At 52.3% G+C, this 27,723-nt stretch overlaps 1 protein-coding gene across 2 annotated transcripts; it reads left to right on the plus strand.

The window, feature by feature from the left end:
* Window positions 1-4,966: 4,966 nt before the first annotated feature.
* EML2 (EMAP like 2) lies at window positions 4,967-27,723 on the plus strand. 2 transcript variants are annotated; one of them, XM_074369405.1, is made up of 22 exons: window positions 4,967-5,153; window positions 7,653-7,871; window positions 7,965-8,088; window positions 8,274-8,378; window positions 10,309-10,337; window positions 10,547-10,676; window positions 13,957-14,106; window positions 14,612-14,681; window positions 14,768-14,878; window positions 16,001-16,096; window positions 17,120-17,254; window positions 18,059-18,158; window positions 20,519-20,673; window positions 20,832-20,957; window positions 22,598-22,729; window positions 24,158-24,225; window positions 24,495-24,583; window positions 24,817-24,914; window positions 25,396-25,483; window positions 25,915-26,010; window positions 26,871-27,001; window positions 27,324-27,723. In XM_074369405.1, the coding sequence occupies exons 1-22, from the start codon at window positions 4,982-4,984 to the stop codon at window positions 27,447-27,449; spliced, it is 2,550 nt and encodes an 849-aa protein (XP_074225506.1). In that variant the 5' UTR covers window positions 4,967-4,981; the 3' UTR covers window positions 27,450-27,723. The 2 variants fall into 2 exon arrangements, with proteins under 2 accessions (XP_074225506.1, XP_074225507.1); XM_074369406.1 differs by lacking the exons at window positions 4,967-5,153; window positions 7,653-7,871; window positions 7,965-8,088; window positions 8,274-8,378 and adding an exon at window positions 9,698-9,791 and having other exon boundaries at window positions 27,324-27,710.

Consider the following 27,723-nt stretch of genomic DNA (forward strand, 5'->3'; position numbering starts at 1 on the left):
CACAGTGTCTGCCTGTCTCTCCATGCTCTCCATGCTCTCCGTGGACCCTAATCCTGGGTCTCCAGGCTGAAATTCCCTCCACCCCAGCCATGACCAGGCAGTCCCCCCTACCTCAGGATGCAGTGGCTGGGAGGAAGCTGGGGGGCCTGTGCCTCCCTCCATGGGGCTGCCCGGCCAAGATGAGCCTGCAGGGAGCAGGCGGGGGCCTGGAGTGCCAGCAGATGGTGCAGGAGAAATGAGGCAGAGAGAGATGGGGGGGGGCCCATAGGGACTGAGACCAGAAATAGGAGGCTGAGATGGCCCCCTGAGATTCAGAACTGAGGAGAAACAGGCCTTAAAGAGACTCCAAGAGAGAGAGAAAGACACACACACACACAGATAGGATCCAGAAAATGACAGGAATCCAGAGACAGAGATCCAGAGATGGGGGCCTAGAGAGACCAACACAAAAAACATGGGATCCAAGAGACAGACAGAGACAAAGAAAGACATGAGACCGAGAGAGAAACAGAGATATGGAGAAACAGAGAGATGGGGACACAAAGAGAGCGAGAGTAAAAGGACAGAGACTCAGAGACAGGTATCCAGAAAGAGAATCAGAGATAGAGGTCCAGAGAGAGAGAGAGAGACTTGGAAAGCAGATTGATGGGGATGGAGATAAACTCTCTCCAAGACACAATTAGGCAGAGATGAGGCAGAGATGATGCCTGGCTCCCCTCTCCCACTTCCTGGAGGGGCGATGCTCCCCCTGCCCCTGCTCCCACCACGCCTGCCCCCCGCCCCCCCCCCCCCCCGCAGCACGTCTCCATAGCAACCTTCCCAGATCCTGAGGGCAAATATTGTCCTGGGCAGAAGCAGCGGGGCTGTGTTGACTTAATCTCTTGCTGGTGGGGTGGGGTTCCAGGGGACCAAGAGGCCAGAATGGGGGGGGGGGGCAGAGGACCAGAGGAGCTCTCAGCTGGGGGCCCACAGACAGCTCCAACCTCCCCCCACATCCAAATCAGGGTGCAAACTTCCCTTCCCCCCGAGGGACCCGCTGAGAGATTCAAACCTGTAGCCTTGGCTGCCCCCTGGTGGTGGTGGGCCAGTTCTGAAGCCCCTTTTCTAGCATCAAGGAGAGCAGGCTGGCTTAGGGCATTTTCCTCCAGATTTTTAGAATGTGGCCCCTCCTTCCTCTCCCCCAGACCCTGCTCTGGTCCAGGACCCTTCTCTCCCCTTTCTGCTGCCCCAGTAGTGCCCCTCTCTTTTCTGTCCACCCCTTAACCTCCCCAGGGCAGCCAGGAAATGAGAGTGGTCCTGCTAAAGCAAAAACCCCTGTCCCTCCCCCGCTTGGAACCTGCCATGGCTCCACAGTGCTCTGAAGAGAAAGCTCAGGCTCCTCTCCACAGCCTTCCAGGCTTTCGCTGAGCTCTCCAGCCTTCTCTCTATCATTCTGCAACTCTTCAAACTCTTTCCAGCCCTCCCAACCTTGGTTCCAGCAGTTTTCTCTGCCTCAAATACCTCCACCCAACTTTTGCTGAGTCTTCCAAGCCCGCCTCAAAGTTAGCTCATCCATTCACTCAACAAGTAATGATTTCCTCTCCTGGACTGTGAGTCCAGCAGGGCAGGGCTGGGGCTGTCTCAGTCACCGCTGTGTCCCCAGCATCACCCAACACTGGTTTGACACAGCTGGGTTCAATTCATGTTCCTGGGTGCATGTTACGCATCAGGTCCTGGGCTTAGCAGTGCTGGGGGCCCGGATGGCTGAGGCAGTCCTTGCCCTGCCCTCATGGTGCTCCCAGCCTAGGCAAAGATCTAAGCAGAGAGACAGACTAACAGAAGAAGTAGAAAGAGAAACATAAAGGAAGAGTCAGAAAGACAGAATTAAAAAGAGGCTGAGAAAAAAACAGACTCCAAAATCAGAAGTAGTAATAGTAGTACTATGACTAATTAATCAGAATAATAGGGACTATATATGGGACATTTTACATGTATGCGTCTCACTTAATCCTCATAATAGGCCTGCAGCAGTGGAGGTATTTGCAGCTCCATTTTTCAGATGAAGAAACTGAGGCTCAGAGAGGGGAATGACTTGCTCAAAGTGACCTAGCTCATAAGTGATAGATCAAGGACCCAATTTCCAGTCAGAGAGGTACAGAGCGACAGAGACAGAGACAAGGGAGAAAAGCAGCAGGAAATCTAGATGAGAGAGAAGGAAACCTAAGGGCAGAGAGAAAAGACAAAGCATGGCTATGACCCCTGCCCCCGCCCCCCTGGCAGAGCTGCCCCCTCCCCACTCCCATCACCCGGGGCCTTTAACATCTCCCTGCGAAAGCACTTGTGGTAAAACTACCTCCATTAGCTGTACTCGGAAGCCTGTAGCACTCAACAGGCACAAGCTCACTGAGCTGCTCTTCTCCCCTGGGAAGGGGGTGGTGGGATGACTCCCATTTGGCAGAGAAGAAAAAGCCAAACTATTGGGCCAAGGTCACTGTGCTTGCACAGATCCTGACAACTCGAAGGCAAGGACTGACTCATCTTTGTGTGTCAGCCTCACTCACACCCCCCACCCCCAAACCCACCAGCCTAAACTCCTCTGCCTGTGGTTTCTTCATCCACACCCCAGCTCCACTCTCCTCCCCCAGCACTTGGGGATCACAGGATCTGAGCTCCCCTGGGCTCCCACAGTCCTCTGGGGACACTCTGGTAACAGCCCTAGCATATTGCATCGGGCTGCTCACAGTTCTGTATGTAGGAGTCTGACTTCTCCTCTCCTAGCATCTGAGCTCAGGGGAGTGGAGGGTGGGAGAAATGGGAGTTTGAGAGGCAAGGAATCTGGGTTCCTGCTTTGTTTCTATTATTAACACAATTAACTGGGATCATAAAATGATAATGGCCCACATCTATTTTGGTCATCACTTTGAATGCATTATTGATTTTACATAGTAGGTGTTCACTGGGAAATGAATAGGAGTTGCTATCATTTATGTGTACCTACTGTGTGCTTTACATGTGTGATTTACTTATGTGGCCTGATTGGGGCTCATGGAGTGATTTACACATGTGTGTTTACATATGTGCCCTCACTGGGGCTCATGGAGGATACAGGGACAAACTGCCAACATCTTCCGACAACCTTCTAGCTCCTACAAGATCTGTTGGTCCTATTACCTCCCTGACCTCATCTCCCTCCTACTCTTTTTTTCCTCCCCTGCTCCATCCTCATCAGTCTTCTTGTTGCCCAAGAATATGCCAAACTCATACCTACCTCTGGACCTTTGCACTTACTGTTCCCTCTGCCTGGAAAGCTACCTCCAGCCCTCACTCCATGAGTGATTGCTTCCTTCTTGTCATTCACATCTCAGCTCAAATGTCACTTCCTCAGAAAGACCTTCCCTGGCCCCACTGTCTCTAAATCAGCCTCATCCTCCGGTCCTTGATCATATCACTCTGTCTTATCTCCCTAACCACAGGATCTGAAATTATCTTAGGAGCTCTGTCCCCGTTTCTTCATCTGGAAAATGGTGATGAAAACCGGGCTTGAAAAGAAAAAAGGCAACAACAACAACAACAACAACAACAACAACAAAGAAAACTGGGCTTGAGGTGAAGATAATGGAGTGCTTGGCACATAGTAAGTGCTCAGTAAACATTAGCCATTATTATTTATTTGTTTTGTGTATTGTGGTTTGCTTCCTCTGCAAACTGCAAGGTCCATGAGGGCAAACTCTGGGGTGACTTGCTTATTACTGAAACTCCAGCACCTAGAACAGAGCTTGACACATAGGAGGCGTTCAGTAAACATTTTTTAATGAATGAAAGAAGTGGGCACGATATGATCCCCCACTTTCCAGATGGGGAAACTGAGGCTCAGGGTCACAACCAGAAAGTGGTGAAGTTAGAATTCAAACCCAGGTCACTATGGTTCGAAAGCTCTGGGTTTCCACGGTCTGCCTCTGTCCAGAGCTATTATCTCTTCCGCTTTGGGCTCACTTCCCCTGCCTATAAAGCATTGCCTCAGTCATTTCTAGGTGCTGACCCTCAGTGGGGACTTGGGGAAATTGGTCCAGTTTCTTTAAATCCATTGTCAGGTTTTCTACCCTCCCTTCTTCCCCCAACCTCGGAGCCAGCTCCAACTGACACCACCAGTCACCCAGACATCACAGCTGGGCCTATGTCAAAACCCGGACTGGATGATAAGGTTGTGGGAGATGAGAGTTGTAGGGGAGGGGCTAAATCCCTGGGGCGGTGGATAGGAAAGTGGAAGGCTAGGTTAGGGAGAGACTAACAGACTTGTGGGGAGGGGTCTAAACTCCGGGGAGGAGCCAGTCCTATCAGGAGGCCGGGTCTAGGGCTCTGGGCGAAGTATCAACGCCCTGAGATGCTTAGGGGGCGGTGCCAAAGGCTTTGGGGGCGGGAATAGAACTTAAGCTCCAGGCAGGTTTCTGGGGGTGGAGCTAAGAGTCCTGAGGGCGGGTGTAGATAGAATAAACAAGGACTCTAACAAATGAGCTAGAATAAGAGATTCAGGGAGGAGCTAGTGGCTATCTGGGAGGATTTGAGGCTCTAGGGTCGGGCTCTAGTCTTGCAAGGGGGCCTTTCGAAAATTCACTAAAAGATTAGGGAGTTCTGGGGGATATGGGAGTGTCTTCTTACACCCTATCTTGCCTTAAGAGCCGGGGGCTACGCTTCAGGCAGAAAAGCAGAGAAGGCCTTGCCCCTTCCAATCCTTCTGCCTCCCTATTGGCGGAGTAGCCTGCGCGACAGGCTCTCATTGGTCCTGAACAGTCGAGGAAGGGGTCTAGAGAGAATATGCCCGGTTGTGGGCGGGACCAGACAGTACCGAGGGGGATCTCAGCTCAACCAATCCGTGCCCAAGAATCGTGTTGGGGGGCCTGGCAGAGGGTGTCCCGACCCCCCCCCCACTTCTGGGCATCCTGGGGGATGACCCCGGTGCCAGGCCCCGCGCCGGCCGCCTGATGCCAGGCGGGCCGAGCCGGGGATGCTGGAACGAAGGGCGTTGCTATGGCAACGGGAGGCAGGGCCTGGGGGGGGAGACCGGGCCCGAGCTGGGGCCGGGGGGGCCAGTGGTGGCTGTGGCGGGGCGATGGCGGAGCGCGGCCCGGCCTTCTGCGGCCTCTACGACACCTCCTCGCTGCTTCAATACTGCAACGGTGAGACCCCTCCTCAGTTCCGATCCTGGCCCCGCCCAGGGCTGAACCTATCTCCTCCTGCCCCAACCTCCTCCTTCCAAGTCCTCATCCTGGCCCCTTGCTGAAGATACCCCTTTCTCCCCCAGCAGGACTCTGACCCAAGAGCAAGGTCCCTAATCCCCAAAGCCTTGATCCCAGTTCCCCACCCTCTTCGACCCTATCCTTTTTCGGAGGTGGCTGAACCAAGAGAAGGGAGCAGAACCTTCAGGATCTTGGGGTTGAAGGAGGGAAGGCCTGGGGAGGTCTGGAACTCTGTCTCTCCTATCCCTACTCAATCCTCTGGGATCCTCGACTTTCTCCCTGGCAGGGGGACAGATTAAGGGGACAGTTGGATTTGGTATTGGTTTGTGGGCTGGGTAGAATGACCAGAGGACTTTGCCTCCACTCTACCCCCCAAATCCTCAGGCGTCGCCCCTCCCACCCATTAGGACTCACTTCTTGTCTCTAGACATATGGGTATGGTACAAGAAGTGCCACTGTGGGTGTCAGGCCCAGATGAGGGGAGCTGGGGAAGAGGGAGAGGAGAAAAAGTGGGAAGTCAGGGGCTGGTTTCTGGGCGAAAGGTCTGATAGTGAGGGAATGGTCAGGAGAGAGCCGGGAACTTGAGTCATGGTGGGTGGGGGGTGGGCAGGCCAAGGCTTCAGAACACAGCTGGCTCTCTAGATGGTGCCTGAGGGCCTAGGTGAAAGATGATAACTTCTATTTGGAGGCTCACTGCTCTGGGCGCACATAAGGGAACACTGGAGTTGGCAGAGGACCAGAATGCTCATTTTTGTCTTCCACTGCCCCTCTAAGAGGCAGGATGACAGGGTGCCTAAGCCTGGGTCAGATACTTGTTCTGCTGCTGAAAGGCTGTGTGTCCATGTGCAAGTAACTTCATCTCTCTGGGCCTCGGTCCTCTTCCACCTCCTCTCCTCCAAAAATGGGAATAACACTACAGCCTCTAGAGTTGCTGGGAGCACTGGGAACCATAATAACAGTTAATTATATTCCGGATTTATTGAGCACATACCAGAGCCAGGTAAGGTGCTAAGGATTTTGCGTGCAGAGTGCCTGCCACATGTAAGATCTCTTTTTGGGGGGTAGTATTATTAATGGTAGGTAAGAAGGTCTCAGCACAACTATGTGATTGGGCCTTCCTGCACCTCACCTATTGGCTATGTGGCCTTTGGGGAGTCTCAGCACACTCCCCCAACTTCCATCCTTAGTCTCCTCTTTTGCAAAATGTGATGCCCACAGGACCCTGAGATTCCTCTTATGAGTTCCAAGTCCTGAGAACACTCTCCCTTTGACCTCAGGAGGCCCCTACCTTCCAAAGCAGCTTGAGGCCCCAGACCAGAAAGGCGCTGGTTGGGGGGCAGGGCAGGCGAGGCCCGTCAGGCGATTGGACCACGCAGGGGAGGGAGGGGAGGGACAGACGGCTGCACTGCGGAGCCCAGCGGACGGGCGGGGTGGCCTACAGACAAGGGATGGCAGATGCTACCTCCATACCCTGTTCCTGTTAATGCTACCACCTTCATTTCCACCCGGCTGGGAGCCAGGGCTTCCTCGGTGGTTGCCAGCAATGAGTCTGGGTATGAGTGGTCTGAGAGGGAGTGGGGAGGAGGGGACCACCTTGGTCCTCTGCCCCTCCCACTTCGGGAAAAATGGGCCGAGGAGTAGGGGTGGCAGGAGATGGAGTTATTTAGCTGCACCCATGGCCTGGAGAGGAGAGGGAGAACCGAATAAGGGGTGTGGGGTACAGAAGCTAAGTAAAAAATGGGAAAAGAGGGGAGAAACTCAGGTTGCGGAAGATAGTTTTGGTGTCAGATCCCTGCGGGTATCTCCCTTCCTTGGGTCTCTGGTCTTGGATGCTCTGCCTGCAACTCCCAAATCTGCCGCCAGGGGCCGCAGAAATTCTGTCCTTGCAGCAGGCTCTGGGGTCGAACCCTTCGGTGAAAAGAGAATGGAAAGGGGAGGAACCAGGCACGACCTTTTCGGCTTGGAAAGTCTTTGAAACAGAGGGAACTTTAGTACCCGATAGTACGCGATAAAACATTGATATTCGTTAGAGAATATTGGAGCTCGATTCTAGAATGTTGGTGTCACCAGAAAAAGTTGGTGTCATCCTTAAAATGTTGATGTCACTCATATATATTTAGCATCTTAGTCATAGAATCTTAAAAGAGTCGAGAGGCTCTTGATTCGTGGACTCTTAGAAGGTTTGAGAAGAAGGGACTTCCCTAAGGTCACACCTCTAGGGCGCTGCGGCAGATGCGAGTGTGCGGGCAAGGGCTGAAAGTGGTGGGGATTTCCTTTCCCCTTTCTTGGCCCACATCCAAGCGTCCCAGCCCTAGGTTGCTGGAGAGGAAGGGGGCGTGGCTGGCCCCCTGCTTAGACCCGGGAAGTTGGGAGGGACACCTCACCTCCGGCGTTGGAGCTCCTGGGTGGCCCTGCAGCCTGCGCTCCCTTGCCTTCCAGATGACAATTTGTCAGGTACAAGCGGGATGGAGGTGGACGACCGCGTGTCGGCGCTGGAGCAGCGGCTGCAGCTGCAGGAAGACGAGCTGGCGGTCTTAAAGGCGGCGCTGGCTGACGCGCTGCGTCGCCTGCGGGCATGCGAAGAGCATGGCGCTGCGCTGCGCGCGCGGGGCACCCCCAAGGGCCGGGCGCCTCCGCGCCTAGGCACCACAGCCTCGGGTATCTTCGCTAGACTGGACGGGTGAGATGGGAAGGGGCTGGGGCCTGGACCTCATACTCACTCTGTTCTGTCCTCTAATCCCATCCCTCTAGTATGTCAACTCTTGAAAGGCCTTCCTACCAGGACGCCTCTCAATGGCTCGGGACCCCCGCGGCGCGTGGGCGGCTATGCCACGTCCCCCTCCTCTCCCAAAAAGGAGGCGACCTCCGGGCGCAGGTAAGGCACGGAAACCGGGATCCTCCAAGACCCCGTGGGAGACGGAGGCTTTTTGTATGGAGAGGGGATGAACTCATGTGCCCGAACTCCAGCACTGGAAGGTCCTGGGAAGTTCTCTCCTGCCTCCGGTACTAGCCTGCTGCCCTTGCAGGCTCCGTCCCTAACTGTGTGCTTTTTATTCCCAGTGTCCGCCGCTACTTGTCACCAGAGCGCCTCGCCTCTGTGCGCCGCGAGGACCCCCGCAGCCGCACTACATCCTCTAGCAGCAATTGTAGCGCCAAAAAGGAAGGGTAAGTGTCCGAGGCGGGATGGTGCCACAAAGGGTGGGGTCAGGACCCCAGTTAGGCTTGGAAAAGGATAGGGAATTTAGGGTGATGCCCCAGGTCACGAGATGATACCTAAAGCATGGTCATCTAGTTCAAAATGCGGAAACGGTGCCGGAGGCTCAGAGGGACCAATCTTGAAATAGCGTGGTCAAACTGGAAGGCATGGAAAGGCGGAGCCAACATTGAGGGGAGTGGCCAAATCATTAAGGGGCTGGACTAGAACAGAAGAGGTGTCCTCTGGTGGGTCAGCCAGAGTAGAAGTTAGAGAGGACCCAAGTTTGTGGGCGTGGCTATGAAGGTAAAGAGAGAGTCCCCATTGAGTCTCAGGGATGCGGCCAGGGCAGAAGCCTCAGAGGTGTTTCTGCAAGAAATAGGGTAATCAGAGGGAGTTGTGTGATTGGAATTTGAGGGCGTTGCCAGAGGGTTAGCCTGGGCAGAATCAGAACCTGAGGTGAGGGTAACAGGCTGAGACCGGGTGGAGGATGCAAGAAGCTGGAGCGGAGAGTAGGGCATTGCCAGGTGGAAACGGGCGTGGTTTGAAGGTTGGGCGGGACCACAGGTGGGCGTGGTTAGGTATCTGGAAACCTGATAAACGTCAACTCAGGGACTGGGTCAGATGAAAGTGGTCGTAGTCAGAATGCTTAACAGGACCTGAGGCGGGTAGGAGATAACGTGGGGGAGCGGTCAATTATCAAGAGGCTGGGTCCGCTCAGGGACAGGATCAGAAGGAGAGGTGGGCATAATCAGAATGTTGGGCGTGGTCAAGTTCCCGGAGGCGGGGCCATACTGAAGGTCTGGGCGAAGTAAAAGCCTGAGTATGGAGTCCTGATGCAGCGGGCGTGGTCAGGGCTTGGGGGGCCGGACTAAGGCAGGACCAGAGTCGAAAACCACACATTTCAACCCCGCTCAAATAGTAGCAAACAGGTACATAGAAGAGCTATGTGCCAGGTACTACTCAAGGCACTTTACATGAATTAACCAATTTAAACCTCGCAACCAGCCGGAGGTAGGTACTATTTTTATCCCCATTTTAAAAGTGAAGAAGCCAAGGCCGAGGTTGGGCAACTTGTCCACACCGCTAGGAAGTGGTAGAGCTGGGGTTTGACTTCAGGCAGACACGTCCCCTAGCCCATGTTCTCAAAAAAAAAAAAAAAAACCCACTCTTCCCCACCCCCCAAAAAGAGCCTGGTATCAGGACCCCACAGCCCGGGATCTGAGACCCACTGTGACCCGCGGGCTCCGGGGTCGGCCGCGGAGGGCGGGGCAGGGCGCGGCGGCGCGGGAGCCTCCCAGGGCCGGAAGCGGCGGAGCCGGTCCCGGCTCCACCCCCGGCCCCGAAGCTCCGCCAGCCGCCGCCATGAGTAGCTTTGGAGCTGGGTGAGACCCTCTCGCACACCCCCCACCTCCTCGCGCTCCCGGGGCCTGGATCCTACTAGGTCACCCCCTTTTCCAAGGACGCAGACCCGCAGACAGCACTTCTTTCCGTCAGCAAAGGAAATGTGGAGACACGCCCCTTCCCTTAAACCCTCACCTCTTCCCTTGCAGCTTTAAGCCTGGGGCGCTGTGGGACTGGGGGTGGGGAGCTTTGGGAGAACCGTGCTGATTAGGAGGGAGGGGGTGGCTTGTGATCCCCCTCTTCCAGGATCGCGTCCCTGCCTCTTCGTGCTGTGTGATCTTTGGCGATCACTGCCTCTCTGGGCCTGTGTCTTAGGCTCTGCAAGATCAACCGAGCAAAGCACACGGCCTGCAGAGAGGCAGAGCTCCGCTCCTTACTCGGCCCCCATTGTTCTTCAGAGACCTCCAGGGAGCGAAGGGATGGGGAAATAGTTTCTCCCATTTTCTGACTTGGCTAATTAGGGCTTTTTTGGCTTCTTTTTTGGTCCTTTCCTCACAGGAAAACCAAAGAAGTTATCTTCAGCATGGGTAAGTAGGGAGAATGGGAGGGGCTTGCTGGAGTGAGATGCCAGCCCTGGAGGTCAGGAGATCTGGCTACTGGCTGGGCCTTCACCCCTCTGGTTTCATTTCCCTTATGACCTTTTATAAAAAAAAATGTGAAGTCAGAAGGGGCGAGGAAGTAAGGTTGGGGACTGGGGGCTGGGGGCAGCACCTGACCTCTGGGGGTGTCCTGGCAGAGGAGGGCTCCGTGAAAATGTTCCTGAGGGGCCGCCCAGTGCCCATGCTGATCCCAGATGAGCTGGCACCCACCTACAGCCTGGACACACGCTCTGAGCTGCCTTCCTGCCGTCTCAAGCTGGACTGGGTGTATCCTGTGGCTTTAATCCCTTCCTCCCACTCCTCCCAACCCCCCTCCCCCTCCAATCCGAAAGAGGCAAAAGCGCTTCTCCTGTGAGACTTCTGATAGAGGGAAAGTCTTTGAACTTAATGAAAGTGAGACTTCCCAGGCCTCTGTGGCTTGAGGAGTCAGGAAGAGCCTGGAGGTTACAGAGGAGGGCAGGCTAGTGACATGACTTTTTATGATTCATTAAAGCAGCAAATGTGTGCTGAGTGCCCTCCACCTGTCAGATTCCCTTCTATATGCAGGCTGTATTCACTGAGCTCACCTTCTAAAGTCAAGGAGACAGAAACCAGTGATTCAATAAATAAGATAATCAGTTGAATAATAAATGCTGGGAATACAGTAACTAAGCTCAAGTGAGAGGAGTAACCAGGTTTCTCTGAGGAGGGCATCTGAGCTGAGAATTGAACAACTGGAGGGCAGCATAGGGAGAACTGGAAGAAGAATATTCCAGACAGAGTGTGTGGCAGGTCCAAGAGCTCCACAGCCAGAGTAAACTTGGTATATTGGAGAAACAGAAGAAGTTGGTTAGGAACTTGGTCTTTGGAGTCTGGTAGAAATGGGTTGAAACCCCAGCCCAGGAAGGAGAGTATAGGTCAGGGGTAGAGCATGTGCTTAGTATGCGCGAGGTCCTGGGTTCAATCTCCATTTTAAAAAAGTAAAGAAAGAAAGAGAGGGAGAGAGAGAGAGAGGGAGAGAGAGAGGGAGGGAGGGAGAAAGGAAGGAAGGAAGGATGGAAGGAAGAAAGGAAGAAAGAAAGAAAGAAACCCCTGCCCAGGCTCTGGGTGGCTGCATGACGCTGGACAAATCACCTTGCCATTCTGTGCCTCAGTTCCCTTCTCTGAGAAATGGCTGTCACGACTTCAGATTCATAGGCTGTGAAACTGTGCTAAGGTGCGAAGCTCATAGTATGTGCCCCATATCAGGGATTGATTAGAATAATAACTAATCATTATTGAGCACTTATTACATGCCAGGCACTGTTCAAAGTTCTTTCAAGTATAAATATGTTGAATAATATGATCCTTCTCTTCTGTAGAATTGAGAATATATTTTTACAACCAGTGGCCTCTGAGAGCTCTCAGAGGCCTGCAGCTTAGGAACTATTACCCCCATTTTCCAGATGAGGAAACTGAGGCCAAGAAAGGGGACCAAGCCCTGTCCTAGGAAGTCAGATTGGATCTGAGGCAAGAACTCTGACTCTGAGCCTCAGGCCTTTTCCCAAAAGCAGACTGGGGCTTGGGACCAGCATCCTGGGGACCTAGTCCCTCTCCTCTTCTCTTGGCCTTGGTTTCCGCTCTGGGGTAGGCAGGCATGTTGGAGGTCAGAGCCACTTTAAGGCAGCTGGAAATATTCATGGGAATCAAAGAATACCAAGCTGTCATGTCAAGCTGGGCTTGATAAGCAAGCATCAAAAGAAAAGCAGCTGAGAGAGCAAAAGTTGATGTGGGCCTCATTCCCCACCCCTGACATGGCTGTAGGGTGGAGCAGTTTCTATGGGGTCAGGGATACACACATTGATATTCATTCAAATGTTTTCTGAACATTCTGGGGCCAAGGGCTGGGGTCCAGTGGTCCCTGTGACAGTGTCTGCCTACCTTCCTGGGCTCGCAGTCCAGTGTGAGGACTGAATCCATGAAAGCGGCAACTCAGAGTGGGCAAGGCTGGGATAGGGGAACCCAGAGAAGGCAGCTGACCTAGCCTGGGGATCAGGGAAGACTTCTCAGAGGAGGAGTTATAGAAGTGAACAAAACAGCCCTGTCTTGGCTACTCAGTCTCATTGAGGAATAGGGGCAGTCTCATTGAGGAACAGGGGCAGTTAACAAATTGATCAGATAAGTATTAACTGGGATGAGTCTTGTGGAGGAAGTGAGGCTGAGGCTATGACAGCTGAGAAGGGTGACAGGTAGCTATACTACATCTGCAAAGGGAAACGTTAGTGCCAAGACCTGGTGGTGGTAGGGATCTTGACATTTTGAGGAATTCCAAGGTCAGAGAGCAAAGGAGGGCAGAAGCCCTGCTGAAGCCAGGGAGGGGCGATCCAGGCCAGTGGGAGGAGCTTGGGCTTTCTCTTAGGGGCACTAGGGAGCCATAGAAAGTTCTGAACAGAGAAGGGTCACATTCCTTTAACAAATATTGAATTCATGTATCTGCTGTGTGCTAGGCCCTGATCTGGGCACAAGGGATACATCAGTAAACAAAACAGATGGAGATCCCTGCACTCCTGGAGCAGACACTCTAGGTGGGGAGACAGAGAATAAATTAAACAGATAGCATGTGGGATGCTGATGAATGCACTGTGGGAATATGGAAAGGGCAGGGGGACGGGGGCGTGGAAGGTGTGTGTGTTCTGGTTTGTGATTTTAAATAGCCAGGAACTATCTGGGAGAGGCTGGGAAGGCCTCTCCAAGGAACTGACAGTTGAGCAGAGACTTGAAAAGAAGGTGTGAGAGCCAAGGAGAGAGGAGGAGGAGGAGTACTCAGGTGGTGGGATCAGCAAGTGCAAAGGCCCTGAGGTGACGGGTTGAACAAGTGGAGTGAGGAATCAGGACCCAGATCAGGCCAAGCTCTGTGCTTGGGCTTTCAAAAGAATTTTGACTTTTGCTCTGAGTGAGGTGGCAGCCATGGGCGAGTTCTCAGCAGAGGAAGGATATGAACTAACTTAGTGTGAACAGGTTTTAACAGGATCCCTCTGTGGGGAGGAAGGTAGCCAGAAGGTTGTATTAGTTTCCTGTGGCTGCTATAACAAATTAACCACAAACCTGGAGGCTTAAAACAACAGAAAAATCTCACAGATCTGGAGGCCAGAAATTTCTAGTCAAGGTGTCAGCAGGGCCATGCTCCCTCCAGAGGCTCAGGGGATAATTTGTTCCCTGTCTCCTAGCTTTTGGTGGTGGCAGCTGGCAACCTTTGGAGGGGCATTCTTTGACTTATAGCTGCATCACCCCAATCCCTGTCTGATTCACCCCGCCTTCAAGGACACTTGTCTTTGGATTTAGGTAATCCTGGATCATCTCATCTTGAGATCCTTAATTACACCTGCAAAGACTTCTTTTCTAAGTAAGGTCTCACTCAGTTTCCAGGGGTTAATATTTTGGTCAACATATTTTTGGGGGTACCGTCATTCATCCCCCTACAGTGGTAAGAGTGGGAACAGGAAAACCTAGCACCGATGACTTTAATCTGGTGGTCAGTCAGCACTTGCAATGCAAAACAGTTTCCTTAACCAGCCCTGGGCATCTCCAGCTACGGCTACCGCGGCCGAGACTGCCGAGCCAACCTTTACCTGCTGCCCACAGGGGAGATCGTGTACTTCGTGGCCTCCGTGGCCGTGTTGTACAGTGTGGAGGAGCAGAGGCAGCGGCACTATCTGGGACACAATGATGACATCAAGTGGTGAGGCCTGGGAGGAGGATGCGAGAAAGTTCCCACTCAGGGTGCTGTTAAGGGCGATGGGCGGGGCCAGGCCTTGGCTGGATTCAGGGGGAAAAAATGTGAATCGATTAGCAATATTTCGGATGTTGGTGAATTCACTCAGATGCCTGGGTTTTTCACATCTTTTGAAAACTTCAGGTGGGCAGCCCAGATAATCATGCAGTATGCTGGAGCCCCATGGTGGCAGCCCCTTTAAATGGATGTGTTCTGGCCATTTGTGGTAGGGACTTGAGCCAGGTGGGCACTTGAGTTACAGATCCCTGGCCTGAGTCTTGCTTCTGAGCCAGGGTACCCAGTGAGGATCCCCTATTGAACTAAATAAGTGTTTACTGACTGAATAACTCATTCAGCCAGGTTGAGGAATGAGTTACCAGGCATCCGGGACAGTGGCCTACTGCAGGAGGGGTTCTGGGCTGCTGTGAGCACCCTCCTCCTACTGAGCTCTGTCCATCTGTCCTCTCCTCAGCCTGGCTGTCCACCCTGATATGGTCACCATTGCCACTGGACAGGTGGCGGGCACCACTAAGGAGGGGAAGGTAACAGGACCTGGAGACTGGGATGGGGTCGCTGGGGGGTCAGGCAGCTGGGCCCCCCAGGTAAGCGGCCTTTCTCTTTCCTGCAGCCGCTGCCACCCCATGTACGCATCTGGGACTCCGTCTCCCTCTCCACCTTACACGTGCTGGGCCTGGGCGTGTTTGACAGAGCTGTGTGCTGCGTGGGCTTCTCCAAATCTGTAAGTCCTGTGTGGGCTCTCACCTGCCGCTGGTGCAAGCACTAGCCCCTTCCCACCTGCCCCTTTGGGCTGGAGACCACACTCTCATCGTGATGGCCTATGTTTGGGCCATGCCCACTGGCAGACATTCCAGGGCCTCCCTGCATGTGCCCGCATTTGTGGCTTCACAGCTTAGCCCTTATGAGGGGACCATTTGTCTTGATTTCCCCCAAACTCGTCTGTGACCCTTTGTGGATCAGTTAATGCTTTTTGCATTATTTTTCACACTACCTTTCATTCTGGAAGGGTCCTTATCCTTAAGCATTTTAAGCCCAGCATCTAGGGCAGGGCTGCTCCTTCCTTGTACCATCCTAAATGGGTGTTGGCAGGTATGCGGGAGATAAGTACAGAAACTGATAGTAAGCCTTGAGGAATTTATAGAACAATTTGACATTCCTACAACATCCAAGGGTGTGATTGGTGGACCTTTTTTTTTCTAATCATATTTTACATTTTTATCATATTTTACCAAAGTATTGGCTGCAATGGATGGGGGAATAAAAAAACAGTCCTTTAAAAAAAAAAAAACAAAAAAACCCCCAGTTCTCCCACAGACAGTTTAAGAGCCTCACAGGTTTTCTGAGACCTAAGGAAACGCTTGAGAGCTTTGGGGAAATAAAACTATTTTGTTGCTAATGTGTGTATGGGAGGGGTGGGGGCAACTTCGCAAGATCAAAATTAACCTGTGCTTAACTAAAAGTGTAAAAAAAATATTATGCCAACTTTGTTAATTGTTTAATTTCATGTCCATAAAAGTCATCCCATATGAAAATGCAGGTTTGATGCTCTAGTAAAATTTCCTGACTCTGTGCCAGCTGCAGGGAAATTATAGCTGAGGGGGATTAGATGAATTTATTAAGGAGTCACTTCAAAAGGAAAATGATAAACAGCCTTTAAAATGTGTGTGGCCCTGGATGGGAAGTGTATTTTAATGTTTCTTTTAACTGGGGCCAGGGCCTTTGAAAATCTTAAAACAGGCCTGAGTTGTTAATGCCCCAGTAGGCAAGGTGCTGGGGGGCTGAGTTAGGGGGTGGTGGATCCTGACCTACCTGCCCGTCCCCCCATCCTCTCTCCTCTTTCTAGAATGGTGGCAACCTGCTCTGTGTGGTGGACGAATCCAACGATCACATGCTCTCTGTGTGGGACTGGGCCAAGGAGACCAAGGTGGTAGATAGCAAGGTGAGGTAACCCTTCCCAACCCCCCCCCGGGGGTGCCCCTGTGAGACTGGCCAAATCTCAATGTTTACAGGTCTGGAATCAGATAGATTCATGTTTAGGTCCTGGTTTTGCCATTTGCTAGCTGTGTGGCTTTAGGCAAGTAGCTTGCCCTCTCTGGGCCTCAGTAGCCTCATTTGTAAAATGGGGATAATGGTAGCATCTTCCTTGTAGGGAAAATTTGGCTTTGATGTTGGGGTATAGGCAGCAGGGAGCGGACCAGGCCCACCAGGAGGCTCGGTATAAGGTGGCTGCTGATTCTACAGTCCTGCAGTGTCCAAGACCGACTTTGACTTGCATCTCTGGGCAACAGCCTATTTTACTGGTGAAGAACCTGAGGCATGGTAGAGGGGACAGCTACTTGCCCAAGGCCACATGTCCGTTCTGGGCTTGGGGGCAAGACACCTAGGGTTGGGGCCCATGGTTTGGGGAAGAAGTAGTTGAGAGACTCTGGGCTCTGGACTCAGATATCAGTGAGTAGGACACAACTACTTTGCTGTGTGGCCTTAGGCAAGTGACTTTCCCTCTCTGAGCCTCACTTTGTCATCTCTAATGGGAGGCACTAATGAGCCTTACCTTCAGGGTGCTGTGGGGTTAAATGAGTTAATGGTTGTAAAGTGCTTAGTAAAGTGCTTGGTGCAGAGTAAGGGCTCTCCAAGTGTCTGCCTTTATGTTTTTTTTGTTTGCTTGTTTGTTTTTAATAGAGGTACTAGGGATTGAACCTGGGACCTCGTGCATGCTGAGCATGTGCTCTACCACTGAGCTATACCCACTCCCCTGCCATTATGTTCATGAAGAAAGCAATCATGCTTTCACTGCCCAGCCCTGCCTCCTATACTTGAGTTTGCCTGTATAGGAGAGATACAGGCAAGTCGGGTGTGCAGTGCACAACCCACACAGCTGTATAGGGCAGTCCTTCCTGGAGTGGGTACGGTGGCCCTGCTCTACTTTGAGGTCCTCATTTAGAATCTCCCCCATGCCCTAAAGTGCTCCAACGAGGCCGTGCTGGTGGCCACCTTCCACCCCACAGACCCCACTGTGCTCATCACCTGTGGGAAATCCCACATCTACTTCTGGAGCTTGGACGGAGGCAGCCTGAGCAAGCGGCAGGGCCTCTTTGAGGTGAGTGCCAAGGGTACAGGGACAGGGTGGCCATGAAGGAGGCTGGCAGGGACACCCAGGCAGACAAGAAGACACTCCAGAGGTTGGAGTTTCCAGGGATGCTGAGGCCTGCTGGGGCCTCAGTTCCCTTGTTCATACCAGGAGGATGATCCTCCTTAACTCTCTGAAGTTGTGAGGATTCAGTGGGATGAGGAGTACAGCAGCGCCTAGCAGACAGCAGATGCTCGATAGATGCGTTGCTGTGCTTGTCGAGATTCTGGATAAACACAGGGAGGTCAGAGAGAAACAGAAGGAAGCAGAGGGTCCCAGAGAGAAGACTCAGGTGCACCCCTGAAAGGGCTCCCCTGCCTTTGGGGAGAGTTGGGGTTTCCACCCCAAAAGGGGAGGCCCTGAGAACACCAAGGCACAGATGAAGATGAAAGATACTGAGGAGTGGGTGAGGCAGGGCAGGGAGAGGGACCTAGAGACAGACAGAAGAGGGGGAAGGAGGGAAGGAGGCGAGGCAGGCAGAGAGGGGAAGCCCAGGGGGCAGAGAGAGGGGAATCCAAGGGGAAGACAGCAGGGGAGACCAAGGACACAGACTGGAACAGAAGTCAGGGAGAAGAGAGGAAGGGGGACCAAAGGGACAGTGTGGTCAGAAACTCTAGGTGATGTGATGGTCCAGAGGTGGGGTGCTCCACACAGGGCCACACCCAAAAGCAGAGAGGTCATCCCCTGGACCAAGGTCTTGGGTGATGGGTGAGCTCTGGGAGGCCACCTGGCTTCAGCAACCCTCTGACATCTTCCCCTTCTCCCCCACTTTAGAAGTACGAGAAACCGAAGTACGTGCTGTGTGTGACCTTTTTGGAGGGTGGCGATGTGGTCACCGGGGATTCTGGGGGGAACCTCTATGTCTGGGGCAAAGGTTAGTGTCATCCCACCTGTTTGGTCCCCAACGCAGTCCTCCCTGACTCCCTTTGGCTGTGCCTCCCTTCCTTGGACCCTGCTGCTGTAGAATGTATGATGCAACAGGCTAAATCTTTACCTGTCCAATTCTAACACCTCCATCAAGGCTCAGCTCCAGTATCCCCCATGCATAAAATCTTCACTTACTTCCCACCCTTGTCCTCTGCAAATCCCATGGTAGGGATCAAGTCTGAACTGTAAATGAATGGGTTACCCCAGTTGTGGATGGATGGATGGATAGCTGGACGGATGGATGGATGGATGAATGGAGGGGTGGTTTGTCCCAGAGCAATGAATGAATGAATGAGGCAATGAACGAATGAAGGGGTTGTTTTAGTCAATGAATAGAAGAATGACTATGCTGTCCTCCCTAACAGGTGGGCAATTAAGTGAATGAACAATTAAATAAATGAATGTTTGTTGCCAGAAAGGATGACTGTTTATAAATGAATAGGTCTTTTCCCAGGCAGAGTGATGAATGAATGAGTTTATTCATTCAGTCATCAAAACACTTTCTGGAACAATCAAGTATTCATAATACATTAATTCATTGACTCAGGTAACCATTCGTTCGCAGTAGTGGGAGGGGAAGGGAGTGGGTTTCGGAGTTGCAGAGGCTTGGATTCAGGTCTCAGCAGTGCTATGTGCTCTCTATGTGGCCTTGGGAGAGAAGTGGCCTTGGGAGAGATGTATCCTTTCCAAGACTCAGTTGCCCCATCTGTAAAATGGTTATAATATCACTTCCCCATAGAGTGGTTTTGAGCTTTCCTTGAGATTAGATAGCTGAGAGTAAGCTCTGGGTAATTGGCCGTGTGTGTTTCCCAGCAGACTCTAAGCTCTCTGAGGGCAGAGACTGGGTCTGATTGGTTTCATATCCCCAGTCCCACCCCTGGGTCTGGCCTGAGGGGCTATAGGAGGTTGGATGGGTGGGTGTTTAGAAAGATAGGTGGACAAAATGACATGTGTACACATGGCACCACTTCTGAGTCTCGAAGGATGGAATTGAAGAGAGTTGCTCTTTCTTCCTCTCCGCTGAGTCCCCATCTATGGTCTCACACCTTCAGTTTTGTCTCCCCCAATTCAGTTTGTTCTCAGGACCAAATGTAAATGTAACCCTGCCCTTCCCCTGCTGAGCCCTTCCATTATCTCCCAGTTCAGTTCCCTCAGGACAAGGTCCAGGTTCTTCACTGAGGTCTCCGAGACCCTGCACGGTCTGGTCCTGCCTTCTCTTGTCTCATGCACGTTATGCTTGGTCACATCAGATTTCTTTTAGTTCCCCAAATAGTCCATGTTCTCTCGCCTTTTGCACAACTTGTTCCTTCTGCCTGGAACACTTTTCTACCCTCTGTTGTCCTAGCCAACTCCTACTCAACCTCCAGATCCTTGCTCAGCTGTCCTGTCCTCCAAGAAGCCCTCCCTGACCCACTAGATTAGGTGCCCACTATGGGATCCCACAGTCTCCTGGGTTTCCCCATCCCAGCCCCAACTACCTTGGGTTGTCACTGACTAGTAGTAGGTCTATCTCTGAAATTGGGCTGTGACCCACATGAGGGTAAGATCTGAAATTGTCTTCATCAACACTGTGTCCCCAGTATCACCCAGCATGAGGCTGGGCCCAGAATAAATTGTAGTTTAATCATTGTTGATTGACTGGATGAATGAATAGATGGTTAGATTGACAGATGAGTGGATAGATGGGTGAATGGGTAGATAGATAGGAAAAAAGATGGAAAATGGGTGGATGTTTGGATAGAAGGATGGATTGACTGGTGAATGGGTAAGGAGAGGAAGGAGGGTGAATGAATGGATGAGAGGTGGATTGATGGATGGGTGGGACGAAGGACAGGTGCGTGGCTGGATGGATCAGTAGATGGGTGAATGGACAGATAGAAGGATGGATTGACTGGTGAATGGGTAAGGAGAGGAAGGAGGGTGAATGAATGGATGAGAGGTGGATTGATGGATGGGTGGGACGAAGGACAGGTGCGTGGCTGGATGGATCAGTAAATGGGTGAATGGACGGGTGAGTATATAGATGGATGGACAGACTGGTAGATAACTGAGTGGATGAATGAATGGATGGGTGGGTAAATGGATCAAAGGGTGGATGGGTAGATGTTAGTTTAGATGGTTTATTGGATGGATACTAGGGTATATGAATAGATGGTGTGGATGGTTGGGTAGAGGAGTGGGTGGAAGAGTGGGTAGAAGAAAAGGTGAGTGAATAGCTGGATGTAGGATTGCGAGTTTGAGGTGCTTTCCTGGGGTCAGTACGGGGGCAGCTTCCCCATGCTGACCTTTGACTCGGCCACCTGGCAGGTGGGAACCGTATCACACAGGCGGTGCTGGGTGCCCACGATGGCGGCGTGTTTGGGCTCTGCGCCCTGCGGGACGGGACGCTGGTGTCCGGAGGGGGCCGCGACCGGCGAGTGGTCCTCTGGGGCTCTGACTACAGCAAGCTGCAGGAGGTGGAGGTGAGGAGGGCGAGAGGCTCATATGATGGTGAGGAGCCCTCCCTCAACCCGACTAAGGCTCCTAATACTAGACCCTTCTCTCCCAGCCTGTCTCCCCTGCCTCCACCTCCACATGTGTCCCCCACTCATATGCCTGCCCCACCCCCTTGCCCACCCAGGTCCCTGAGGACTTCGGCCCTGTGCGCACCGTGGCAGAGGGCCGGGGAGATACACTCTACGTAGGGACCACTCGCAACTCCATCCTGCAGGGCTCTGTCCACATGGGGTTCTCACTGCTCATCCAGGTGAGTGTCTCTTCTGCATCTGCCCTACTCCCTCCCCAACCACCTCTCTTCTCTTCTCTGCATCACCCATCCCTCCTCTCCTACTCCCATTTCTCCTCACCTCTCTGCTCATCCCTTTTTCTCTGGCCTGGTAAATACCACCTGCCTTCCTTCATTTGCTCCCGACCCATAACCCCACTTCTGCCCTAGGATTCCCTCCCCAGAACTCCCAGTGGTCCAGTAATGGGTTAACCTCTAGCCCAGCAGAGAGTCCCTGGGACCCTGCTCCAGCTGTGCTGCCCCCTGCCCTTCTGACCAGAGGGTGTCCATTTCTGTTGGTAGGTGCCCTGGCAGGTTGTCACACAGGCAGCAATCACCATTGGCCACACATCTCCCAGGTCTCCAGTTCCGAGGATCTAGGAAGACCCTCTGGAGTCTGTTCAGATGCCCACCCTTCCCTCCTGGTGTGCCAAAACTACCCCACATCCAATTAAAAAACTCACCTACCAAGGGCAATACAGTATGATAGTTAGGAATATGAATTCTGGAGCATGACTGCCTGGGACTGAAGCACAGCCCTGTTGCTCACTCGCTGTGTGATATGAGGCAAGTGAGGAACCTCTCTGTGCCTTTATGAAATGGAAGAAAATAGATCTGACCTCATGGGGTTTTGTAAATCCATGAGTCAGTTCAGATACAGCATTTAGAGTGGTGCCTAGTGCAGACTAAGTGCTCAAAGAGTCTTGGCCAAAATTACTCCTTGTTCAGTGTCCTCCCTTCCTTCATTCCTACATGCATTTTCCTTCTCATAATGTAGCTGAGATTCATGCAGCTGCGTTTAGATTCCCCACCTGGCTCTTGTGTCCACGGAAGAAAAGGAAAACAAGGGCTATAGAGATTTCCTAGGTGTCCCAAGGCCTGAAGGGACCTTAAAAGACCCCTAATAGTAGTATCAATATTATACAATATTAATTACATTATTAATATATTACTAGAATTTATTATTTAAAATTAATCATTATAACATCAATATATAGTTATGTTGATTATTATTGTTAATTATTTAATGATATATTAACAGTTTATGTTATTACTAATCATATTAGCCACTTCCATTTTATGAGCGTTTTGTGAGCATTTTGTGCCAGCCTCATACACTTTCCTCCAGTCCCACTTTCCATCCATATGATTTGATCAAGCAGAACAAGGCCATGAGACACACAGTGATTGGGCCCATTTTACAGAAGATTAAACTGAGGCTCCAAGGAGAAGTCACCTGCCCAGGTGACTGCCACAGTCAATAAGAGAGAGCTGCAGTTAGACCCACCAGGCTGTGAAGGGTTCTCATAGCATCCTGGGTGCCATCTGACTCCTAAGGTTGAGATTCTACCCACCATGTCTCTTCCCTCCCACTGTGCAAACTGGAAAGCAGAGGCCTGGGGTGAAAGGCAACATGTACCTCAAGCCCCACACTGGGGCAGAGGTCTGCCCAATTGTAGCCTCCTTCAGACACACTGGGGAAAGGGTCACCTGTGGGGCAAAGTGTGTTCCTGGGGCTGGTCCAGCATTTCTTTCTGGCGTCAGACTTTGGTGTGGGCTGTGGGGGATGCAGAAGAAAAGCCTGGATTGATCTTCCTGCTGTCATCTCTCCTTTCCACCAGGGCCACGTGGAAGAGCTGTGGGGCCTGGCCACGCACCCCAGCCGGGCCCAGTTTGTGACATGCGGGCAGGATAAGCTGGTGCATCTGTGGAGTGCAGAGTCCCACCAGCCCCTGTGGAGTAGGATCATCGAGGTAAGGGGACAGAGGGCACAACAGAACCATCTGTTTCAATGAGTCAGGGCTCAGTGCATCCAAAGGAAACCACATCTGGTCTTTTTAGGTAAAAGAGGATTTAACGCAGGGCATTGAATGCTTAAAAACTCACTTGGAAGGGCAGGAGGAGCGAGTTCTCACATGGAAGGAAGCCCAGAACAACACCACAGAGCTGACTTACCAGAGGAGCTGCTGCCTCTGCCGCAGTCAGGAGGGTGGGGAGTCAGGAACCACGGAGTTCAAGAAAATGCCATCATCATAGCTGCGATCTAGGAAGCTGGGGGTTGTGGTCACTGCAATTGTTAGCTCTAGAGCTATACTATCCAGTACCTGTGGCTCAAACTTAAATTAACTTTAAAATGTAAATAGAATTAAAAATTCAGCTTAGCATACCAGTTCTCTAGCCAGGGCATCAGAACACATCAGAACCACCTGGGAGTTGTTAGGAACCCAGAATCCTGAGCCCCAAGCACAGGGAGTCTGATTCAGGAGGTCTGAGTTTGGTCCCAGAAATCTGTGGTTTATAATGAGCTCCCTCAGGTTATTTTAATTCTGGCTGTCTGCCGACCATGTCCGACACTGGCTTAACTCTTTACCCACGCCATCTTTTTAACCTCTCCCCTCAACCTCCACACAGCAGTGGGGATGATGGATTCCCCAGGCTCACAGAAAGGTAAAATCTCTTGCCCATCAGGACAGTGTAATTACAACCATAACAACCTTTACTGAGTGCTTCCCATGGGTTGTTATACTTACCAGCTTACTGTTTTAGGACTTCACACCCTGCTTGTAACAACCCTGAGCAGTGTGAATTGATGTTCTCCATTTGAGGCAACCAAGGCCAGGATGGGGAAAGTTATTTGATGTCACAAAACTAGCAAGTGTCAGAGCCACAGTTTGAAGCCAGGTCTGATTCCTTAGTGCACTGTTGCCTGCAAATCATACAAATGCCCTCCCAAATTTAAAAATGATAATACCCAGGGCTGGGGGTTAGAGAAAGCTATGGGGAAACAGGCACTCAGATATGCCTGGGTGATAAGTCGATATAATTTTATGGAAAGCAAATTGGCATGATACATCAAAAGGCTTAAATATATGGCTACCCTTTGGCCCAACAATCTCACTTCTGAAAAATTCTCTAATGAAATCACCTTGGATGGATAAAGCTGTGGGAACTTAGAACAGGAGTGAAAAGGGAAAACAGTGACAGGAGGAATGTTTTCTGTTCAAGCTGACATGTTAAAGGGATGGAGAGTGGTTTCCAGAGTATCCGCGGCCGCAGGATACTGGAGAGCAGCAGAGGAAGGTGGCCGCCTTCATGCTGCGCTGGCTCTGAGGCTGGGGAATTGTGGGCCAGATGGATGGGAGACTGCAGCTCCCAGCCCTGCCTCTTCTCTCCCTCCTCAGGACCCTGCCTGCTCAGCTGGCTTCCACCCCAGCGGCTCTGTCCTGGCAGTTGGCACGGTCACTGGGAGGTAAACCTGAATTGGGCATTTGGGGAAGGCTTCTCTGCTCCCCTCAGGAACTATCCCTTGATCACCACCCCCTTCCCTACAGCCCCAAAGCCTACAGAGAATGTTAATTAGGTACCAACTGTTGACTAGGCCTTGATCTCCCCACATTCCTCTGGAGTCAGCCTCTCCCAAATCTTTTCTGGGGTCCCTTCCTCAGGCCTGGCTGGTTGCCACCCTTCTCCACCAGATCAGCTCACTCCTCCTCCCCCCACCATGCCTTTTCTTTAAAGATGGCTGCTGCTGGACACGGAGACCCATGACCTGGTGGCTATCCATACAGACGGGAATGAGCAGATCTCAGTGGTCAGCTTCTCTCCAGGTAAGAGGCGGGGCCAGGGACCTTGGAGAGGCAGGGCCTGGGAACTGAAGCTCAGAGTTACTGGCAGGAGGAATGGGTGGAGCCCGTGTGGCACAGCCTAGGGGCGGGGCCAGGACTGCAGTAGGGATGGAGCTTGGGACTACTGAGGAGTCTGGGATAGTGGGGAGGCTGAATCTGAGAGAGGAGGGGGTAGAGCCTGGGTGCCTCCTCATAGCCCCCTCCCCCTCCCCCAGACGGGGCGTACCTGGCCGTGGGCTCCCACGACAACTTGGTGTACGTGTACACGGTGGACCAGGGCGGCCGCAAGGTCAGCCGCCTGGGCAAGTGCTCGGTGAGTGGGCAGCGGCCCCCAGCCCGCCCCGCCACCCCATCCAGGCGGTGCAGAATTAACCAATTTTCTACCTCAAGGGAGCACAGCTTCAACACTCAACTGACTGCCCTGATCAAGTCCAGGAGTCTTAGCCCCGCCCACACGTTTACCCTCCTGTTTTAAGCCCATCCCTTGTGTAGCCCCGCCCCTCACGTTCTAAGCACACCCTTTGTGTAGCCTGGCCCCTTGCATTCAAAGCCCGCCCCTCTGTGTCTAGCTCTGCCCACTTGTGTTCTAAGCTCTTTTGTCTAGCCCCGCCCATCACAGTCTGGCCCCGCCCATGGTAGTCTGGCCCCGCCACCCATGCTTCAAAGACTTGTGTATCCTTCCTCTAGCCTCCTGTGTTCTTACCATACCTCTGTATTTTGCCTTCTACCCATCCTGGTCTAATCCCCCCTGCTCCAACCTCCAGCTCTAACTCAACCCCTTCCCTCCCCTGCAGGGCCATTCCAGTTTTATCACCCACCTGGACTGGGCCCAGGACAGCAGCTGCTTTGTCACCAATTCTGGGGACTACGAGATTCTGTACTGTGAGTTCTCCAAAACCCAAAGGCATTCCTCCTCCAGTCTCCCTATTATGTGTGATTTGCATAGGCTTCCCTGGGTTCTGGGATAGGGGGCAAGGCCCTTCAATTCCCTCTCCTCTGGCTGGTGTATTCAGGGGCTGTTCTAACTGACTGGTCTCATGGCTTCTGATTTTCTCTCTGGTGGACTCAACGCTTAAACAATTCCTCCCCTTCCTGGTTGGATGGATGGGGTACAAGTTTCTAAGCAGATACCCTGCTCTGGCCTTGGGGTGTCATCACCCAGGATCTAGCCCCCTCAGCCAGTCTGGAGAGGTAGATTAAGCCCTGGAACCTTAGCCTCTGGTCTCAGACCTCAGTGCCCGTTGTCTGTGAAATGGATGTGTTAAGTCAGTAGTTCTTTCTGCTCTGAACCCCTCCCCCATTTTCTGCCCCAGGGGACCCAACTACGTGTAAGCAGATCACCAGTGCAGATGTGGTGAAGAACGTGGAATGGGCCACAGCTACTTGTGTCCTGGGTTTTGGCGTGTTTGGTAAGTTCTGGAATGTGGGGAAATCTTGCTGAGGATAGGAGTTTCAAGAAACATCCCTGACTAGTGGTTTTCACAGTCTCTTATTACCTCCAGGCTGGAAAACACATCCCTTTACACATGTGAGCAGCAATATGTGTGTAAGAGGAAAGGCTAGGATGAAATGGCAACTCAGGTTCCTTAGAATTGTAATGAAGTGAAACCAAATGAGTGGTGGCGCCTGGCCCAGAGAGATTCACAGGGCTTCTGTCCCAGCCACCCATTTATTCAGGCCTTAGTGCACGTAACACATACTCCCTGAGCACCTCTGCCCATCTGGGCAGTGCTGTGACACAGGGGTGACCATGACAGCCCTGACCCTGCCATCATGGGTCTCACAGTCCAGTGGAGGAGACAGACTTGTCCCCAGCCTAGGAGGGGGTCACGGAGGGCTTCCTGGAGGAAGGGGCATGGTCCAAACTGGACCTGGAGGATAAGGAGTTACATTCTAGGGTGGCAAAGAAGGAAAGCAATCTTTAGGAGAAGGGAATAATAGCTGTGTATAAAAGCCCAGAGGTGACAGCTTGGTATTTGGAGAAATGCAAGAAGGCGGGATGGCTAAATCATTGCAGGGTTCAAGGGAAGCACTGGTGAGGATGAGGCTGGCGCAGCGTAGGGGACCAGGCCAGGCAGATCTTGAGAGTGAAGGTGAGAAGCCTGGGAGAGTTTGAGCAATGGAGGGATAGGGTCAGATACGCATTTCCAAAAGATTGTTCCAGCTCTCCTCCCAGGCTAGAGAGGAAATTGGGGAGGCTGGGGCTGGGGCCTTCTCACCTGGCCCCAGCTAACATCTTTCCACCACCCATCCCCAATCTTGTCTGCAGGGATCTGGTCCGAGGGAGCAGATGGTACTGACATCAACGCTGTGGCCCGCTCCCATGATGGGAAGTTGCTGGCTTCGGCTGATGACTTTGGCAAAGTCCACCTGTTTAGCTACCCCTGCTGTCAGCCTCGAGTGAGTATCTCTAGGGGGCTGGCAGGGTGGAGGTAACAAGCAGCACTGGGGACAAGACTAAGGAAGTCATTTCTGGGCCTCAGTTTCCCAATCTGTACAAGGAGGGCAGCAGCTTGATCCCAAGAGCCTTAACCTGAAAGTTGATAAATTTCCAAGTCTGTAGTGCTAAAGCTCTGAGCATCTGCATTATGAGATCTTTGGTTCTTTTATCCTATTAACTCAAGAAATATTTATTGATCATCTGCTATATGCCTGGGCACAGGGGCTATAGCAGTGAACGAGACATATGACCCCCCTTCGCTTCCTTCTTTCCCTATCACAGGCCCTCAGCCACAAATACGGCGGACACAGCAGCCATGTGACAAATGTGGCCTTCTTATGGGATGACAGCATGGCCTTGACCACGGGGGGCAAGGACACCAGTGTGCTGCAGTGGCGGGTGGTCTGAAGTGGGAGGAGGGGTGGTCTCAGGAACGTGGGGCCCAGGTAGTCAGGTGACAGAGCTGGAATTCTATTTTCGGGAGATGTCTATTGCCGAGTAGAGTAATATATACCCAGAGTATGTCTATAGCAAAGGGGGTTATGGGGGCGGGAGGGTGGACTGACAGACAGAAGTCTATTTATCGGGGTGGGAAGAAGAGTCACATTGCTTTGGGGGAGCCATTAGGGTGTTTGGTTGGGGGTGTTTTTTAAGTTTATTATTTTATATCATCCAGAAATAA

Source organism: Camelus bactrianus, chromosome 9 (genome assembly GCF_048773025.1).
Source record: "Camelus bactrianus isolate YW-2024 breed Bactrian camel chromosome 9, ASM4877302v1, whole genome shotgun sequence".
Classification (NCBI taxonomy): Eukaryota; Metazoa; Chordata; class Mammalia; order Artiodactyla; family Camelidae; genus Camelus; species Camelus bactrianus.

Excerpts from the sequence above, each read along its gene's own strand:
- EML2 (XM_074369405.1), top strand. The coding sequence starts at position 4,982 with ATGCTGGAACGAAGGGCGTTGCTATGGCAACGGGAGGCAGGGCCTGGG. Across the intron at positions 10,677-13,956 it reads CGTCTCAAGCTGGACTGGGT|CTACGGCTACCGCGGCCGAG; the intron begins GTATCCTGTGGC and ends GGGCATCTCCAG. Across the intron at positions 16,097-17,119 it reads CCAAGGTGGTAGATAGCAAG|TGCTCCAACGAGGCCGTGCT; the intron begins GTGAGGTAACCC and ends CATGCCCTAAAG.